General features: G+C 36.8%; 6 protein-coding genes across 6 annotated transcripts in view; 1 reads left to right on the top strand and 5 right to left on the bottom strand.

The window, feature by feature from the left end:
• Positions 1 to 3,196, bottom strand: part of LOC100632532 (60S ribosomal export protein NMD3-like) — a 4,844-nt gene extending 1,648 nt beyond the window's left edge. Inside the window, exons 1-8 of the mRNA XM_019994694.1 lie at positions 3,099 to 3,196; positions 2,979 to 3,051; positions 2,872 to 2,933; positions 2,629 to 2,803; positions 2,007 to 2,135; positions 1,767 to 1,936; positions 1,573 to 1,722; positions 1,420 to 1,484 (exon numbers count right to left, since the gene is read on the bottom strand). Coding sequence (XP_019850253.1) covers positions 1,420 to 1,484; positions 1,573 to 1,722; positions 1,767 to 1,936; positions 2,007 to 2,135; positions 2,629 to 2,803; positions 2,872 to 2,933; positions 2,979 to 3,051; positions 3,099 to 3,151 — 877 coding nt within the window. The 5' untranslated portion in view covers positions 3,152 to 3,196. The remainder of the gene's footprint in view (positions 1 to 1,419; positions 1,485 to 1,572; positions 1,723 to 1,766; positions 1,937 to 2,006; positions 2,136 to 2,628; positions 2,804 to 2,871; positions 2,934 to 2,978; positions 3,052 to 3,098) is intronic.
• Positions 3,197 to 3,743: 547 nt separating this feature from the next.
• On the bottom strand, positions 3,744 to 5,680 carry LOC109581002 (E3 ubiquitin-protein ligase TRIM71-like). Its single transcript, XM_019994690.1, has one exon. It carries the CDS (start codon positions 5,657 to 5,659, stop codon positions 3,830 to 3,832), a length of 1,830 nt encoding a protein of 609 aa, XP_019850249.1. The 5' UTR covers positions 5,660 to 5,680; the 3' UTR covers positions 3,744 to 3,829.
• A 344-nt stretch (positions 5,681 to 6,024) lies between these two features.
• Positions 6,025 to 7,882, bottom strand: LOC105312179 (uncharacterized). The gene is made up of 2 exons (XM_011404627.1): positions 6,569 to 7,882; positions 6,025 to 6,513 (listed from the first exon to the last, which is right to left on the bottom strand). Exons 1-2 carry the CDS (start codon positions 7,880 to 7,882, stop codon positions 6,025 to 6,027), a joined length of 1,803 nt encoding a protein of 600 aa, XP_011402929.1.
• Positions 7,883 to 8,930: 1,048 nt separating this feature from the next.
• Positions 8,931 to 11,833, bottom strand: LOC100636447 (endoplasmic reticulum-Golgi intermediate compartment protein 3-like). Its single transcript, XM_003385354.3, has 7 exons — positions 11,667 to 11,833; positions 11,542 to 11,612; positions 10,782 to 10,869; positions 10,283 to 10,717; positions 9,588 to 9,725; positions 9,394 to 9,537; positions 8,931 to 9,192 (listed from the first exon to the last, which is right to left on the bottom strand). Exons 1-7 carry the CDS (start codon positions 11,755 to 11,757, stop codon positions 8,999 to 9,001), a joined length of 1,161 nt encoding a protein of 386 aa, XP_003385402.1. The 5' UTR covers positions 11,758 to 11,833; the 3' UTR covers positions 8,931 to 8,998.
• Positions 11,832 to 13,252, bottom strand: LOC100632281 (cytochrome c-type heme lyase-like). Its single transcript, XM_003385323.3, has 5 exons — positions 13,092 to 13,252; positions 12,887 to 13,039; positions 12,597 to 12,718; positions 12,444 to 12,527; positions 11,832 to 12,112 (listed from the first exon to the last, which is right to left on the bottom strand). Exons 1-5 carry the CDS (start codon positions 13,200 to 13,202, stop codon positions 11,902 to 11,904), a joined length of 681 nt encoding a protein of 226 aa, XP_003385371.1. The 5' UTR covers positions 13,203 to 13,252; the 3' UTR covers positions 11,832 to 11,901.
• A 99-nt stretch (positions 13,253 to 13,351) lies between these two features.
• Positions 13,352 to 17,736, top strand: LOC109581000 (uncharacterized). Its single transcript, XM_019994688.1, has 7 exons — positions 13,352 to 13,901; positions 14,161 to 14,456; positions 14,908 to 15,059; positions 15,267 to 15,309; positions 16,015 to 16,155; positions 17,058 to 17,242; positions 17,502 to 17,736. The coding sequence occupies exons 1-7, from the start codon at positions 13,487 to 13,489 to the stop codon at positions 17,560 to 17,562; spliced, it is 1,293 nt and encodes a 430-aa protein (XP_019850247.1). The 5' UTR covers positions 13,352 to 13,486; the 3' UTR covers positions 17,563 to 17,736.
• The last annotated feature ends 11 nt before the right edge of the window (positions 17,737 to 17,747 follow it).

Genomic DNA, 17,747 nt, shown 5'->3' with positions numbered 1-17,747 from the left:
TTTTTTTAATTTTTTATGTTCTTGTTTGTGTTGATTTTTTTATAATATTTCGTATTTTCGTTGGTCATTCGGAATCCTACTTCATCTTGTTTTTATTAAATTTTTTATATTCTTGTTTGTGTTGATTTTTTAAATAATATTTATAGTATTTCTTTAGTTGCAATTGTGATACTTGTTGATTTTACACAAACAATAATTTTCTTTATTATTATTATCATTGTTATAACATTTACAGCATTGAATAGACATGCTGAAGGAATATCAACTATACTGATGACAAGTGAAACTAATACTAGTCTTGACACAAGTCCTTGTTCAAGAATCTGTGAGCTAAGAGTGTCCATCTTCCCTGCTATTCCTGTTCTTCCAGGCTGTTGTCAAGTTCATAATTATCATTGCATATCATAAGTCATAACATTAATTAATTGTTTGTTTTTAAAAATAAAATAACACATTTGATAAAACAGTAACATGTAAAATCAATACCTTCTTTTAGCTGGAAACCTCCACTAAAGTATTGCAGTAAGTTGATTTCAAGCATAGCTTGGTAAAAAATAACTTGCTTCTTCCAGAGCTGCAGATCTGAGCATGCGCGACCACACCCAAATTTTAGAGCACATGGCAAGCTTCTTTAATTAACAAAATGGCGGCATGTAGCTAAGATGGCTCGATCCAGCAGTCACAGTATCACTTTTTCCTTACTTGAAGAATGATCTGATGGGACATGGACCTGCGCATAGACTGTTGCAGTAGATTGGTGTAAGAATTATTCTTGTAGCACCAACTGATACTGAGATACACACCGACAACTGGATTGACAGGACTTGATGATGAAGAAGATGATGATGATGATGATGAAGATGAAAAAAGGTGGCTGAACAAAACGGCCGGTTCGCCGATTTTTGACTTTTCGCTTAGACAAGGTCTAGAGCCACGCTAGTTGCACCATTGGAGTCCTCTGGTCAAGATAAGGTCCTCTATAAAGTCTGGTAAGCATAGGAGCTCGTTTTCCAGGTATAGCAAGGCTGCAAAAGTCGTGGCAGCCATTTTGTTTGGGGGTGAATCCTACTTAGTAACGCTACCGCGTTACTAATAGTACAGGGTCGTTGGCCAGATTTTGGAGCAACTTCAAAAAATCATAAAAAATCCAAACTTTATCGGAATTAGCTCAAACTTGATATACAGCATAAGGACATCTATATGTATCAGAAAAAATTATAAAAATAAAGAATTCTCTCCTAGTCATTTTTCATGAAATTTGGCCAAAGTCCCTATGCCAGACTATAGTATGGGGTATGCCATACTATAGTATAGGGTAATTGGTAATCGACTGACATACCAAAATCTGGTGGGAATCAAATCCTGCTTATACAAATACTTAAGTACATGAACGACACATCATATGCAGTGATTCAATACCTTGCAAATTAGTTGGATCAATGACTTGAAGTGAACTGTTAACTTTAGAGCAAATGACGACAGGACTACAACAAACAATGGACACATGTAAACCATCACACTACATGTACATGTACAGTATATACATTTCTACAAGTATCTTTCTCTCCTAACCTAATATTCCCAAGACTATTGGCTACCTTACGAGGCAGACAGACTACATTGTCTCTACATACCGGAACTATCTCAACCGAGAAGGTGAACTTGTAATTGTAAGTATTGCTGTGAACATCATGAGATATCAATTCCTGTGACGTCTTGTACCTACATGTACATAAAAAAGTCGTGAAATTTTTGCTTGTTGTTACTTTGATGGGACCACGCTCATTATGAATTCTACCATTTTCCTAGCATCTTGTTTTTGAGCGTAATAAAAGTCAAGGCCTCCTTTTATTTCTTTTATTCGGAGGACGTTTGAGTGAATGTTGTGCTTAAGGATCAACTGCTCAAGGTAAAGAAACGTCTTTTTATGTGTCGTCTATAAAATTAGGAAAAAAAAATTAACAAGTACAATGTAATAATGATAAGAGAGAATCGTGTTTTTTTACCTTTTGTCTAACTTGAACGACGGCTTTCCAGTAATCCTTAGCTTCTCTTCTTTGACAGTCCTCGCACATTTGATGATGAACAATGAACTCAACAACAAACACCTGCTGTAATAGAGTCCCTGCTAGCATCTACAGACATAAAGCCAAACCCACCGATTAATAATTATAGTTCTTTGATCTTATATAAGTGTGATTAGAAATTGAGAATATGCTCAAAAAAACCCATTCGTTCCATTGTCACAAAATCCATGACAAGCGAAAAACCCATTCATTCTATTGTCACAAAATCTATGACAAGCAAAAACCAATTCGTTCTATTGTCATGAAATCCGTGACAAGCAAAAGCCCATTCGTTCTATTGTCACAAAATCCGTGACAAGCAAAAACCCATTCGTTCTATTGTCACGAAATCCGTGACAAGCAAAAACCCATTCGTTCTATTGTCACGAAATCCGTGACAAGCAAAAACCCATTAGTTCCATTGTCACATCTTAAAACATTGGTCAAGACTACAAAAAAACCTCTTTTTCAAAGGCTCATAACTTGCAATACTTCGAATACAATCAAACTTTTGTATGTACAATGTATATTATACATGTACATTAACTACTCATCCACTCACCTCCTTCTGTATGGTCAGTTTTATCTTGAGTCTCTTTGAGTGAGGCTCTGTCCATATGAATCCTGCGTCTACCAGGTGTACCTTACCGAGACCCTTCAGTTTCTTGAGACAGAGAGCCAGCAACTCACGGGACTCTAGACTACAAGAAACCCAACCAGACGGAGGCTGCAAATACCTAACAATAATAATAATAACAAAAATAATAATTATTACAATATCTATTGTTTTGTCATCTCAATTCACCTTTCACAACTCCTACAGAAGTATATAGTAGATTGCTTTGGTATTCCTTCAGTGATATCGACCTAAAGAGCGGGCAATGAGACACTATAAAGTGGTTTGTAGCCGACCTGGGTCCTTAGGCAAGCCACGCACATATTGGCTGGATTTGGCTCAATCATTGTACCACACTGACAGCAAAGGCTAGGGAAAGAGACAATAGATTGATAGAATAGAGCGGTAGGCCTTACATTCGCTGCATACTGTCCTCTTCTCTACTCAAAGAAGGAGAAATGTACTCCATTGTGAATGTACCACGAGTATAAGTGTAATTATGGGCGTGGCTTCTTAAAAATCCAATTTTGATTAGCAGGATGTCCTTATATTGCCCAATGCATGGTTGCATACATATACCAGTACATGTATTGGATAAATGTATAGCTGAATGCACACATGAACTAGTGCATGTAATTTGTGGTGCAAAAATAAATTACTAAGTCTATTGTGGGTTAACAGGGTTGTACTTTTAATCATATTCATCATTCCCGGCTATGAAAATACAAATACAATATCAGAAATACATGTACTAACTGAATATAGACACTAGACAATAGTAGGCTTTACTGTACAGGAATCAGTATAATTATTATAATTATTACAAGTACAAATAGAGTATTGAGTATTATAAATGCATTCACCCTTTTGTCAAGGCAGCTACAAACTCTAAGCTAGGTCAATGATGTAAGTGTGCCTTTGATCTTTTTCTGAAAATAGGACAGGATCTTGAAGAAAAGAAAGATTATAACAAATTCTAACTGGCTAGAAAAATATTATTGTAAATGTTTGGTACTTGCACAGTACTTCTATCTAGTTGGCATTAACTTCATCATGTATTAATAAATTGTATTGCTCACTTCAAAAAATAACTTCAATAAATCAAATTTAATCAATATGTAGTTTAAGTGGCAGAAATTAAGACTATTCAATACAGTAATAATCTGTTGCAGTCATAAACATACATTACTCCATTATTATCAAATGTTATTCCTCTTGGGTTACTAAACTGGTCAATATTATTACCTTGACCTCCGAAGCAACGAACAAAATCCCCTCCAAAAGTGAATATTGAGATACGATGATTTCCACACTCTGTTATATAGAGGAGATTGCCAGTACCAATGGCAATACCATAAGGGTTCTTCAGCTGGCCAGGATCAGATCCCTGTGTCCCAAAAGTAGACAGGTATTCCCCAAGATAAGTGAACTTTTGAATGCGATGATTACATCTATCAGTGACATACAGAAACTCCTCACCATCAATGACTGCAATAGCAACACCTTTGGCTTCATAAAACTTTCCATTTTTTGATCCGTAACCACCAAAGGAGCGAATGAATCTTAGATCAGAAGACAAAATGTAAACATCATTATTATCAGCAATGTATATGTAGCCAGTTATAGATGAAACGACAGCACAACTAAGACATCTAGTGAAGGTAATAGAATCGGTCATCTTCCTAACTAATTCTCCTTTTAATGTCAAAATTTCAGCAGATTGTTCTGTTATGACAATGACATCATTCTTAAGTGATGCACAAACAAATTGATCTACATCGTAAGACTTTATGACAGAAGCTGCTTCTGGTACAATATTATCCTGGGAGTTAAAACACTTAATAAAATGCAAGTGATTTTGATCGATATGCTGGTGCTCGGTAAAAATAATAAGACCATCATTACTAACAGCAACACTAGATACTGACCCGAATCCATATATGGCACGAGCTGGAGCTATGGTATCAAAGTGAGGGTTGAAAGGAACCATCAGTGATACAGACTCAAGCTGCACATCATAAATATGAACTGATAAACTATGAGCACCACTAGCCAATGGACAGCAATCAACTTTATATATTCCAGGGGCACTAGTGGTTGTGATCTTATACTTGTCTTTATGTTGCTCCTTTTCTTTAATCATTGGAATTAACCGACACTTGATTGAAGAGACTGGAATGATGACAGAAGCAGGTAATTGAATCAACAGAGAGAATGAGAGCAACATTGCATCAGTACAAGTAACTTTACTTACTTTCACGACACACTCCTGCAGGGCAGTACGAGAGATAGCAGCTCCATAATAGTTTGTCAAAACAGCATTTGAATCTTGCCTAAGTAGAAGACGATTTAGTTCTATTAGTAAAAGTTCTACTTCATCATCATTATGAACACTTTCAATGGATTTTCCTTCTCCAGTCAAAAGGTGAAGTAACTTATCAATATTCTCCCACTGCTCACAATCCCCATGACCTTCTCCACCTTGTCTGGCCTCTCTTTCTTTCTTTGTGCTATCAGTCAGTGCACCTTTTACTTCTCTAAACTGCTCAACAGTTGATAGTAAATTCTGTACCAAAATGATGTCAACTATCTTATGGTCAGAGAACCTACTCCACCTGTTATGTACTTCAATACAGCTAATGCAAAGTGATTCGTGGCACATTTTACAGTAGCCAGTAGCATTGCTTTTGTCACAGTTATGACATTTGGTCTCCTTCTTCATTTGACTGTGTATCTCTTTACACTTGACAAGGTAGAAAGCAGTAGGAAGGCCAGCTACTTCTCCATCAGGTACTTGTGTACGACAACGACAAGTAGGACAGAGAAATGAATGGGCATTCTCTAATTTCTCTAGACAAGTCTGGCAGAAAGAATGATGACAGGATAACATCTTAGGGTGGGTAAAGAATTCAAGACAGACAGAACAAGTGAGGAGCTCCTCTAGTATAGAGAGTGACGAAGTTGATTTGACAGCCATTTAAAATGTGGTTAGAAATAAGGGTTGAGGGAAACCTTTACAATTCATGGTCTACAATCAAAATACCAACAATAAACAACTTTTGAAAATGTCTATTGGAGGAGACAATAATTGTTGCAGAGTAGGCTACTATGTATCATACCAATAACTCAAGTATCATAAAGCATGACATATGTGTATGTGCCTGATATATGTATAAATTATATGTTTTACTATGCACAGAATGACTAAAAACAATGAAGCAGTTTTAAAATTAATAATAATAATGACTATTAATAGTAACACAGCAAACAGTCTCACAATTAATAAATGAAACAGGCTGTTGGGATAATAACTATTAGCTACATCAATAATTAATATTAATTTTAATACAGTATTAGTCTCTTGTTGTTAGAGTCATAAACATACATTACTCCATTACTATCGAATGTTATTACATTTGGATGATTGAACTGGTCAATATTAGTACCTTGACCTCCAAAACAACGAACAAAATCACCTCTAAAAGTGAATACTGAGATACGATGATTCCCACACTCTGTTATATAGAGGAGATTGCCAGTACCAACAGTAATACCATAAGGGTTCTTCAGTTGGCCAGGATCAGATCCCTGTGTGCCAAAAGTAGACAAATATTCCCCAAGATGAGTGAACTTTTGAATGCGATGATTACCTCCATCAGTGACATACAAAAACTCCTCACCATCAATGACTGCAATAGCGATACCATTGACTCCCTTGAACTCTCGATTGCCTTCTCCATTCTTGCCAAAGGAACGAATGTATCCTAGATCAGAAGACAAAATGTGAACTCTATCTCCATCAGCAATGTATATAGCCAGTGATAGATGAGGCTACAGCACAACTGGGACTGTTAAGAAAGTTAATAGGATCTGACATTGTTCTAACCAAAGTTCCTTTTAATGTCAAAATTTCAATAAATTGTTTTGATATCACAATGACATCATTTTTGGATGAAAAGTAAACATTGCGAGCTACTTTGTAAGTCTTAACAATAGAAGCAGCTGCTCTAGTAATATCCTGCGAATTAAAATATTTGATATCACAGTTCCAACGAAATTCAGCTACTGTATAGACTTGAGTGAACATAACAATGCCATTATTACCAACAACAACATTAGAACTTGTTGACAGTTTGCATATGGCACGAGCTGGAGCTATGGTATCAAAGTGAGGATTAAATGGAACCATCAGTGATACAGACTCAAGCTGCACATCATAAATATGAACTGATAAACTATGAGCACCACTAGCCAATGGACAGCAATCAACTTTATATATTCCAGGGGCACTAGTGGTTGTGATCTTATACTTATCTTTATGTTGCTCTTTTCCTTTGATGATTGGGATTAACCGACACTTGATTGAAGAGACTGGAATGACGACACGACCATAGGCAGGTAATTCAATAGACAAAGAGAATGACAGCAACCTTGAATCAGTGCAATTAACTTCATTCACTTTGATGGTACATTGCTGTAGGACAGTGCGAGAAATAGCAATAGCAGCTCCATCATAATCTTTGAACGCACTCAAATCTTGCTTAACCAGAAGACTGTTGAGCTCCATTAGTGATACAAATAGATGGTCTGCTTCATCATCTTTAGAAAGATCTTGAAAGGATTTTCCTTCTTCAGTTAAGAAATGTAGCAATTTGTCGATGTTCCATGATTGGTCATAATCCCTCTGACTTTCTCGAAGTGGCTTGGTCTCTCTTCCTTTCTTTATTCTATCAGTCAGTGCGCCCTTTACTTCTCTAAACTGTTCAACAACTGACAGTAAATTCTGTACCAAAATGACATCAACTATCTTATGATTAGAGAACCTACTCCACTTATTGTGTACTTCAACACAATTAGCACAAAGTGATTCGTGACACATTTTACAGTAACCGACAGCATTGCTCTTGCTACAGTTATCACATTTGGTCTCCTTCTTCATTTGACTGTGTATCTCTTTACACTTGACAAGGTAGAAAGCAGTAGGAAGGCCAGCTACTCCTCCATCAGGTAATTGTGTACGACAACGACAAGTAGGACAAAGAAATGAATGGGCATTCTCTTTTGGTAATTCCTCTAGACAAGTTTGGCAGAAAGAATGATGACAGGATAATGTCTTAGGATTAACAAAGAATTCAAGACAGGCAGAACAAGTGAGGAGCTCTTCTAGTATAGAGAGTGAAGAAGTTGATTTGACAGCCATTTAAAATGTGGTTAGAAATAGTCTAAGGGTTGAGGGAAGCCCTTACATGGTCGAAAATCATAGCAACAATAAACAATTAACTTTTGAAATGTTCATTGGAGGAGACAGTAATTGTTGCAGAGTAATTAGAATTAAACACTGATCTTGTGAGCAATAAATTTAAAGTTACTAATAAGTATAGCATACATGTACATTCTGGTGGGGCATAACAGGTCGTGTATGAGTATTTATTAATTTTAATAATGGAAAGAACTGTCATATAAACTCTGTCTTACTTGTTTCTTAGTATGAGTGATAGAGTATTATATGAAGTACTTGTAGATGAGGAGGGGGAGACAAATAATATGCACTGGGTGTGGCATGGCGACAACTATACATATCAAACCCCTACAATTAGAAAAAAAATAATTTAAAATCAACAAACATTTCGACATTGTGTGTTTGACAATTGACTGTGCAGTAGCTATCTAGATATGCTTGAGCTAATATATTATAATTAAGCAGGCAATAGGGTACATACAAGGTGATTATATTCCTAAGTCTCATGCCCACCTGTTTTAATACAATTAATATTGTTCAACCATGCATGTCCCTTACAGTCTTACTTTTTGTGAATATACTCTTCATGTTGAATCTACAGCTCTTGAGCTCCTTCTGGTTTCATTTATGCCTACCCAATTTGGCAAAAAAATAATATGACTGTTGAGTGGGTTTCTAAATTAGAAGGAAAAAAAATAGAAGTCTGCGACACCGGCGATTCCTAGGCGGTCACCCATCCAAGTACTAGGCCGGCCCGACGTTGCTTAACTTCAGTGTTCAGATGGGAACTGGTGCTTTCAACGTGGTATGGCCGCAGACACTTTTCACTGAACCAGAAGGATTCTTATAAGGAAAAACGAGAATAGATTTATTGCTTAAAAGATCAATAAAGTAAGATTCAGTTGCAAGATTTTCAAATACTTACTCCAGCAAAGGGGAGTTCTTAATTCCCATTCCATCCACATGATTTTGATCATTATTATCATAAATTTATCTTATATAATAATAATAATAATAATAACAATTGTAAGTTATAATAATTGTAATAAAAGTGAGACTGATACTCGTCCAATGTAATCATGACAACTTCCCAAGCTCCATTTTCTTCTTGAGGACCCGTCCACTATGATACAATAACTTGTCGATCATTCCAGCGACAGTAAAAACTCCGCCGACTATCGCACAAACGCTGGTAAGAAAATGAGTGAGGGAGTGCCTGTACTCAGTCAAGTATACAAGGATTGGGGAAATGTCATATATAAAGAAAACACCTAAAAAGAAAGAAAGAGAAAAGAAAGATCAGGATAACAAGTAAAATTGATTATGGCAGAGAAAAAGATAGAGAGAAAAACTAATGCCTCCAATTTAGTTCTACAATTTTAACGTAAGAAAATTTTCACAATTATTTTTGATAGGTTTTTATTTTATTTTATTTAGCATTCAAAGGAGCTTTGATACAAGAAATTACTAACCAGGTAATCCATGTTCACCAGAAGCTGATCTAACTGGTCTCTGATGCTTGGTAACTGCAAACTGATTAGTACCCATAGTCTCGTTATTCAACCTCCTGTACAGTGTTGGGACGACTTTTATAAAGTACTGATACATGATGCCACCTATCAAATAAGAAAGAGCTTCACTGATCGTACACGCCCCATTGCCATACCATGTGTAGTCTCAACGTCAAATGCTTTATGTCCATCAAGAGGGTTGATTATTCCAGGGTATTCTTGTCCAAAAGAAAGTTTGAGGACTGTGTGCGACATGTTGAAGTGTTTGACACCAAATGGTTGCAAATCATGAACTAACAACAGAAAAAATAATGATGTATTGAATTCCTGATCAGGAAATGATGCAATAATCGAACATAAAGTTTTCAAACAGTGGATAAGGAACCCATCATTGTTATTGTATGACAGCTGACAGATGCTTATAAAATGCAAATAATTCAACCACAAAAAAGCAAACGCTCACTTGTTGTTTAAGTTTTGGACTCCAAGTATTGAATGCCACTAACAAACACATTCAATTTCATTTACATGTACAATTATACATATACTACCTTAAGCCTACTATTTTTAGCGTCTACTAAATTTAGCGATATTAGCGAGAGAGCTTTAAATCGCTAAATTAAATAGACGCCAAAATAATTATTATTCATTATAATGGTTATTATTTATAGTTAATTTGGTTAAAAACGCTAAAATTAGTAACTCTAAACATGACTTTTGCTGATTTCGCTAAAATTAGTAGACGCTAATAATAGTAGGCTTAAGGTATACTACTGGTGCTAGTACATGTACATGTACAACGTACATGCATACACTTGTACTATTATACAGACTCTACTATAGTCCTTACCATGGACCGAATGCTGTTGAAAGCTCTTTCCAGGTGCAAAATGAAAATTCCCAGCTACCTTGCTAACATCAATAAGCCCGTACACTCTACAACCTTCGTTCATCTGCTCTTTGATCTGTGTGGTCCATCCCTCCTTCTCGCACTGCTCTATGCTAGACGGGTCACTAAAGGCCCAGCCCTTCTTCCTATAAGCCTCACGGACTTGCTCGCAAGTATTACAGCAACTCAGCTCAGGCGTCTCAGCCCCGTAGCAACTACCACATGTTTTATTAGCTGCCCCTGCTTTCCCATCTTGCGTCTCGTCTCGTGCTAGGACTGATTTGGTTGGACTCTCGTTTATCACTTCACCGTCAAGCGTCAATCTCTGCTTATACATTGTGTGTTCGACGTCCAGTTGATGCTCACCGGACACGTCCATTACATCTATACTGAGATCTATGGGATGGCAACAGTCATGTGATTAGCATGTGATTATTAGCATATTATGGTAAGGGCTTACAGAGGCAGGGAGCTCTGTGGAAGATTATGTCTACGTTTATTTGTAGTTTTTCGCCTCTTGAAGTATCGACATAGAGTTCTTGTTTTACCTACATGTACATGTACACATTATTATAGTACAAACAATGTGTCATAGTAAAGTAATCCGCCCACACCAGGGTTTACCATAAAGCACTAAAAAGCATCCTTCAACATATAAAGCAACTTTAAAAATTTGTAAAAAATTTAATATTGATCGGAATCGGCTCAAATTTTATATGCAACATACATACATGTAGATGTATATGTAAATATAAAAGTGAAAAATTATCTCCTTTTTAATTTTGGCAAAATTTGGCCCGAGGGACTTTGATCAGATTTTTTTAGCAAATTTAAAAATTCATAAAAAACCCACACACCACACATAATTAACTCCAACAATTTCTTTACGACAATCTTATTGTTTAACCTGGCCAAACCTCAACCACATGTTTGTAACACAATCATAAGCTGTAGTAATGTGGATCGTGTAATTTTTATCTTCACAAGTTGGCTAAAAATCTTACGTCTACAAGTAGTTTACATGCTTATTACATTCGCTCAACACAAGCTTCTTTAATGATCAAAATTAATTGCGAAATTTCTGATAAATCAAGCAAAGCTATTTTAAACATTATCTGACATTAATTACGTTAACAAAAGAGGCTTATTGCCATGCACAGACACAATAAGGCATTAAAAAGACACAACAGAGCATTCATTCACATGGTAAAAAAACTCACGTCAGTCGATAGGAAGTAAAGGAGCTCGGAGAGGAAGAGGAGTAGAATTATAATTGAGCTAACTAGAGTAACTAAGGATACAAAAGCACCAGTAATCAATATTTTAACAATTCATATGTTTTTACTTGTTGCCCCGCTAAATGTTTTTATCTTAAAGTCCTCCAGAGTCTTGGAATAAGCATCTAAGTTCTTTAACCGCCCAAGCATCGACGCCATTTTTTTACCTTTAAAAATGGTAACACCCACAAATAAAATTCATTAGACCACGCCCCAACAAAAAATAATAAAAATTGATTTTTTTTCTCTTTTTTTGCATTAATTTCACAATGATGAATATAACAGTCAAGGGGTATCATATTATTATTCTTTTTCTGAGGCTGTCCATCTCCACCATGTTGCCTTCATCCTGTCCCAAACGGCAGAAAAGGAATCCAGGGCTGGTCTGACATCCAAATATATAGGAGCGTCATTATTAGGAGTCGGTTCACATCCATAATAATCAATAACGTAACGCACATGACGACCACATCTATCCACTATCCAATCGTGACGATCAAAAGGTAACTCATACCTATATTGACATGTGTAGTAATGATACTAATAATAACAATAGCTATGGGAGACATTGCGTTGCTATGACAATGGCTAATGACATAATAAGGTTACATGCATAATTAGGTGTAGAGTTTGATATAAAGTGAGTAATTGGTAGCCGTCTACACTAAAATAAAGCCATTACAATACCTAATGTAGTGTCTCCTGGTTAAACGTAGACACTTCATAGAAATGAGGTTAGAAATCTCAATCACAGCTACATGTACATACAAAGTGTATTATTGTAACAAGCAAGCCTCAATATAAATTGTAAAATAATAATATTAATTTCTAGATATTACACTGACCCCATCCAATATCTGAGTCTAGCACGAGGTGTGAAATCCTTTGCTCTGCCTCTAAAACTGACCAGTTTAGGTGAGGTACATTCGCTATATTAAATACAAGGCAATAGCAACAAAGAGTTTGTTATTATTCAGTATTCATGTGTAGCTACATACTGGGCGTGGAATTGCTCCCATTTCAAAACTTCTCTCCAAGCTTCCTCGTTATTTCGGTTGTGAATGGATATGATGTGCTTCATGTCTTCTTGTTTCAGTTCTGCCTCTGTCCATTTCCAGCCCTTCAAATGAAAGAGAATGTGCATACCATATACAACGTAATAGCAAAAAATTTAACTTTGGTCGCCCAAAATTCAATAATTTTTGAATAGCAAAATTTTAAATCCATACAATTAAATTTTAGAAAAAATTATATAACTCTACATAATATTACATAATACCTAATGTACCTTTCGTGTCATGGCATTGAAAAACATTTGCTCCGAGGGGTAGACCCATTTATCGTCTTTGTCTCCACCAGACTTTGGAATGCTGGACACTTCCCTTTCCTTGGACAGAGGGAATGGCTGTCCTGGCAATGGGTCTTGACTCAGACGTGGAATCTTTAATAATAATTGGTATTATTAATTATGGTGAACCCTTTATTCACTGTACCATATTTCTAGGATCTAATTCTTCACCATCTTTTCCTTCCACTTTCCTCTCCTTCGACATAGGACAAGAACCATCTCTCTGCTCCTTTTTCACTGGGCACTCTGCCGCCATTTTAAATAAATCAACAGAGTTAGGGGGTTAATTATTGCTGCGGTTGCAGTGCTAGCTGCACTTGCATGCAGGAAATGATGCAAAATGGCTAGACAGTCTGTTGTATCATTACGCGTATGTTAGTATAGTAGTATTAGCCCTTTCTTTATAACAACACGTGAAATATACAGGACTTTATATGATCTAGTTTATTTTCCTGAAAGAGAGTCAAACTGAAAAGTAGGACGCAGTTGAGATTCAAAAATTAAACCTACACGCCAGAGAGAAAAACAAAGAAGCAAAAGATGAGCTTGCCCGATCTACTCAAAGACGTCAACTCGGCAGAGACGCCAGAGAAAAGCTCTGCCCCACAACTACTAGTCTGTTCTATGAAGTACGACGGAGAAGTAGGAGGTCCCTGTAAACCAAAGAAACTGCCTCTGAGAGAAACCATGAGTGCTGGAGGTGGAATCGGACATGGTCTTGGGTCCACGCTAGGCACCATCAATTCTGCTGTCACTGATTTCGACTGGGAGAGCGACTCACTTAGTTCCTTAGACGAAGGAGAAGCAGCATGGGACGCCCTGGGACGTATGAACTCCATCAGACGATCGAATCGCTTTGACAAGCCGCAATTACTGACTGTGGAGCTGAAAAGAACTGCTGATGGTTTCGGATTGGAGCTGGAGGGTCGCTCACCCCCTCTCATTCATGCTGTCTGTGAGTGTTGAATGAATGAGAATAACAGTGAATCGATTTGTGAAACACACTCTAACATGCCTTTACTACACTTTCAGCCTGAAAAGACATTTTAACGATTATTTTGACTATTGTAAATGTTGTAACTATTGAGTGCATAATTATTATTGAGCACATGATATTAGTGTAATCGTCCTCTCATTTCTCCTTTGTCTCTCACTCTTTCTTCTCTCTCTTCCTCTGTAACCTTCCCTCCCTCTCTCTCTCTTCCTCTCTCTAGCTGGTGAAGCCGAAACCAAAGGATTAAGAGCAGGTGATATCATCCTTGAAGTCAATGGGGTTAGTGTCAGAGAGTACAGTCACCAAGAAACTGGTAGACTCATAGCAAAAGATGGAGCCACTGGTGTCATACTACTAGTACGGACAGTCAAACCGACCATAACTCCTAGTGGAAAGATAGTGTATGCTGACTGGCTGTATAAAAAAGGAGGCTCGGGGTTTGCCGGTCGTTCGTGGAGAAAGCGATGGTTTGTAGTTAGAGATGACTGTGTTGCATACTATTACCCAGCAGCTGAAGTAAGTCTGAATGAATGAGGGAGGGAAAGGATTGTGGGTTTGTTATTGTGAGAGTTTGTTGATTCTATAAAGAGAGAGAGAGGGCAATCATGTGTGTATAGTAGATATAGTAGTAAGAGAGAAAGATGGCTTGATAATAGCAAGTGTATAGGTTAGATTGGATGTTGTATGATACAGGAAGTCTTAGAGTAAACTTTTCTCACACTCAACATGATTGCATGTACAGTACATGTTGTGTATCTTGTACTGTCCAGTGAGTCATTCCACTGTTATGAATTGATCTAAGTATGTTTAGCATTCTTTCCATTAATAATTATCTTTACCTATAGCCATGCTTCAGCCATACTATCCTAATCGGCCTCGTTAATTAATTACATTGTATCTATTATACGACTCATTACTTCATTGCCTGAGTCCATTAACTCTCTCACTGTAACTCTTTCCCCTCCAGGAGAACATTAGGCCACTCGGTGCTGTTGTTCTACATAACTACACGATCAGTAAAGCAGCGAATGAGAGCAAGAAACTTTATTGTTTCAAGGCTGTCAAGGGAGGAGCAAAGATGTATCTGTTTGCAGCTGAAGACGAAGCAAAAATGAATAGGTGAGATACGTCTGCACGCACAAGCTAGAGCGTTGATAGTCCTTTGATTCCATTTATGAGTGTGTTATGTTTACTTCGTCATTTGCTGTGTTTGTGTCTGCCTGCCCTTGTATCATTTTAGCTGTTATGCTGGTTTGTTGTTATTCTTGAGTTGACACTGCTAATTAGTCACTCTCTCTCTCTTCTCTCTCTCCTCTCCTTTTACAGGTGGGCTCAAGTCTTCACAGAGGCAGCAAATTTGGAAAACAGGGTAAGCTGTGTGTTCATTTACCTATAATGGTCAGTAGCGTTGATGACATGCTTGTTTCAGTTGTTTGCCAGCATAGGTAGCATTATTTCTTGATAGAATAAGTTTATGTATATCATTGATTTATATATTATATATAAGGTAATGCTTGTTTGTACAATGACTTGGTTGGCCAATTATTGTTGCTGCCAAAGTTGGCAGACATAGTTCCTGGCCCTTTGGGAAGGATGCGTCCTTGAATTGCCTCACTACATTCTTGTGGGGAGATAGTCTGCTGTTCATAAAAACCACAGAGCCACTTCCCTGACCATGAATCATGATAAAAGTGATTGAATGACATAGGCACATTGATACAGCTGTCACAACTTTGTACAAGGATGGGGCCACATTTACATTTATCTGTGCCCTGTTTTTACACCACTTTTCCCTATTGTGTATCTTAGCAGTTATCTCTCTGGTTGTGTGGCCTCGTTACATGTACAACAGTAGTTGGTAGCTGGTACTGTACTGCTAGGGAAAAGACATCAATTGGGGATTGGCTTTAATAAACATTACTGAAATAGTTGAAGCTTTTTATTTCTGGCACACTGTCTCTGTCTGTCCCTTATTTAATGTCCTCCCTCTCTCTCTTCTTTACTTTCTCTTCTCTCTCTCCTCTTTCTTTTCCTCTCTCTTTCCTCCTCCTCTCTCTCCTTTTTTTAACAACAGGAGCAAGTACACATTACAGGGAGTGCACAAAATGTCAGTGTCAGTGCCCTTTCAATCAAGAACCCAGAGTGTCACGGGTTCCTCTACAAGCAGCAGGGGAGAGGGATATTAGGATGGAAGAGAATATACTGCATCTTAAAAGTAAATGATAACTCCATCTGCTATCTATGTTATTATGTCAAGTATTGTTTTTACTTTACCCTGTAATAATAAATGTTGTTGTTCCTCGCAAGTAGAAATTTTTGTCCCTGCATCACAAATTCACAATTAGCCTTGCCTATACCTTAAGAAAAGACCATTATGTCATATTACTGTAAAAGTGTCAAGTTATAGTCATATTTAAAATCCAATTGATTATAATGTACATGTACATGGAATCTTATGAAATGTTATTTTTATCTTCAGGATAGAATAATAGATATAACGTATATAGATTTCGCGTAAGTCGATAAGTAATAGAATTATTAATGACAAAGCCTCACATTGACCTGTTGTTGTGAGGTTTGCTGATCTAATTTATAAACAGGACGCTGGATTATCTACCACAAACTTTTTAAAATTTAACGTACCTCATCGTAGTAGTTAGGAGAGGTAGCATGTAATGCACTTTGTACCTACATATATTTGTTTGCCTATTGTGAATTGCGGACTTATATAAACATAATAAACTTAACTGACTCATTCTCATAAAGTGCAAGTCTTGAAAAGGCCAAGTACATACAGTGCACATTATGCAGTCATTGGCCTATGCATAAACACAATTATGCTCTTTGTACTCTCTCATTCATGCATGCTTTTGCACTCTGTCTGTGAATCAAGCACACAAGCATTTAATATACACACAAGATCAACGTACATGTACATACACGTAGCCTATCATATCTACATGTACATGTATGCATGATAATAATAGTACCAGTACATCAATAGTTCGACATGCATGTAGTAGATTTTAAATCACATAATTTTGGTTATAGTTCCCATTTTTTCTGAAAGATATATTACTCTGTTCTTTTGCTCTTTCTTTCTCTCTCTCCCTACAGTGTAGACAACTCTTTTTCTATTCCAATATGGCTGACCGAATGGCACTAGGCGTCCTTAACTTGGACACTTATGAAATCTCAAGCGGAAAAAGCAAAGAAAAGAAGTTTTATTTCCATGCCGTCCCTGCGTACTCTTCCTTGAAAAATGTTAACTTTTATGTCGAGACAGAAAGCGAGAGAGAAAGGTCAGTTGATACACTTTAGCCCGTTGCTCACGATATCCTGTTTTTGTGTTCGTGTGGGTCAAATCGTGATTGCCAGAATCATGTGAATAGTTAAAATTTTTGACTTCCTTCACAGGATGTGTTGGCATAATGAAATAACTAGGAAATGCTTGTGTCTTGTGATGTGACTATCATGTGCCTTTCTTTAGTGTTTTACTCTTGTTTGGTCATTATTATTTTGGTGTCCGAGTTTGATGTAATTTCCTTTTTTTAATTTTAGATGGTTGGACAGCATTGCTAAATCAACTCAAGGTCCCACTCCTCTCCAAAGAACTACATGAACTCTCTCTCTATATATATATTTATATAATATCATATATTTAGCCATTTATTATTATTATTATTATTATTCTGTATAATCTTTCTCACTCTTTTCTCTCTCTCTCTGTACAATGCTCCTTCAATTAATATTTAATTATTCATTGATTTATGCATTATAGCGTAATAAACAGTAATAGCTAGCTGA

Source organism: Amphimedon queenslandica, unplaced genomic scaffold, assembly GCF_000090795.2.
Source record: "Amphimedon queenslandica unplaced genomic scaffold, v1.1 AMPQUscaffold_13467, whole genome shotgun sequence".
In the NCBI taxonomy this organism is placed as follows: domain Eukaryota; kingdom Metazoa; phylum Porifera; class Demospongiae; order Haplosclerida; family Niphatidae; genus Amphimedon; species Amphimedon queenslandica.
Note: the sequence above shows the minus strand (reverse complement) of the source record. Positions and strands in the feature narration are given on the sequence as shown.

Excerpts from the sequence above, each read along its gene's own strand:
- LOC109581002 (XM_019994690.1), bottom strand. The coding sequence starts at position 5,659 with ATGGCTGTCAAATCAACTTCGTCACTCTCTATACTAGAGGAGCTCCTC.
- LOC105312179 (XM_011404627.1), bottom strand. The coding sequence starts at position 7,882 with ATGGCTGTCAAATCAACTTCTTCACTCTCTATACTAGAAGAGCTCCTC. Across the intron at positions 6,514-6,568 it reads TGACATTAAAAGGAACTTTG|CCTCATCTATCACTGGCTAT; the intron begins GTTAGAACAATG and ends GTTGTGCTGTAG.
- LOC100636447 (XM_003385354.3), bottom strand. The coding sequence starts at position 11,757 with ATGGCGTCGATGCTTGGGCGGTTAAAGAACTTAGATGCTTATTCCAAG. Across the intron at positions 9,726-10,282 it reads TCAACAGCATTCGGTCCATG|TTCATGATTTGCAACCATTT; the intron begins GTAAGGACTATA and ends TTCTGTTGTTAG. Across the intron at positions 9,538-9,587 it reads TGACGTTGAGACTACACATG|GTGGCATCATGTATCAGTAC; the intron begins GTATGGCAATGG and ends CTTATTTGATAG.
- LOC100632281 (XM_003385323.3), bottom strand. The coding sequence starts at position 13,202 with ATGGCGGCAGAGTGCCCAGTGAAAAAGGAGCAGAGAGATGGTTCTTGT. Across the intron at positions 12,719-12,886 it reads TCAATGCCATGACACGAAAG|GGCTGGAAATGGACAGAGGC; the intron begins GTACATTAGGTA and ends TTTCATTTGAAG. Across the intron at positions 12,113-12,443 it reads AGACTCAGATATTGGATGGG|GTATGAGTTACCTTTTGATC; the intron begins GTCAGTGTAATA and ends ATGTCAATATAG.
- LOC109581000 (XM_019994688.1), top strand. The coding sequence starts at position 13,487 with ATGAGCTTGCCCGATCTACTCAAAGACGTCAACTCGGCAGAGACGCCA. Across the intron at positions 13,902-14,160 it reads CCCTCTCATTCATGCTGTCT|CTGGTGAAGCCGAAACCAAA; the intron begins GTGAGTGTTGAA and ends TCCTCTCTCTAG. Across the intron at positions 15,310-16,014 it reads CAGCAAATTTGGAAAACAGG|GAGCAAGTACACATTACAGG; the intron begins GTAAGCTGTGTG and ends TTTTAACAACAG.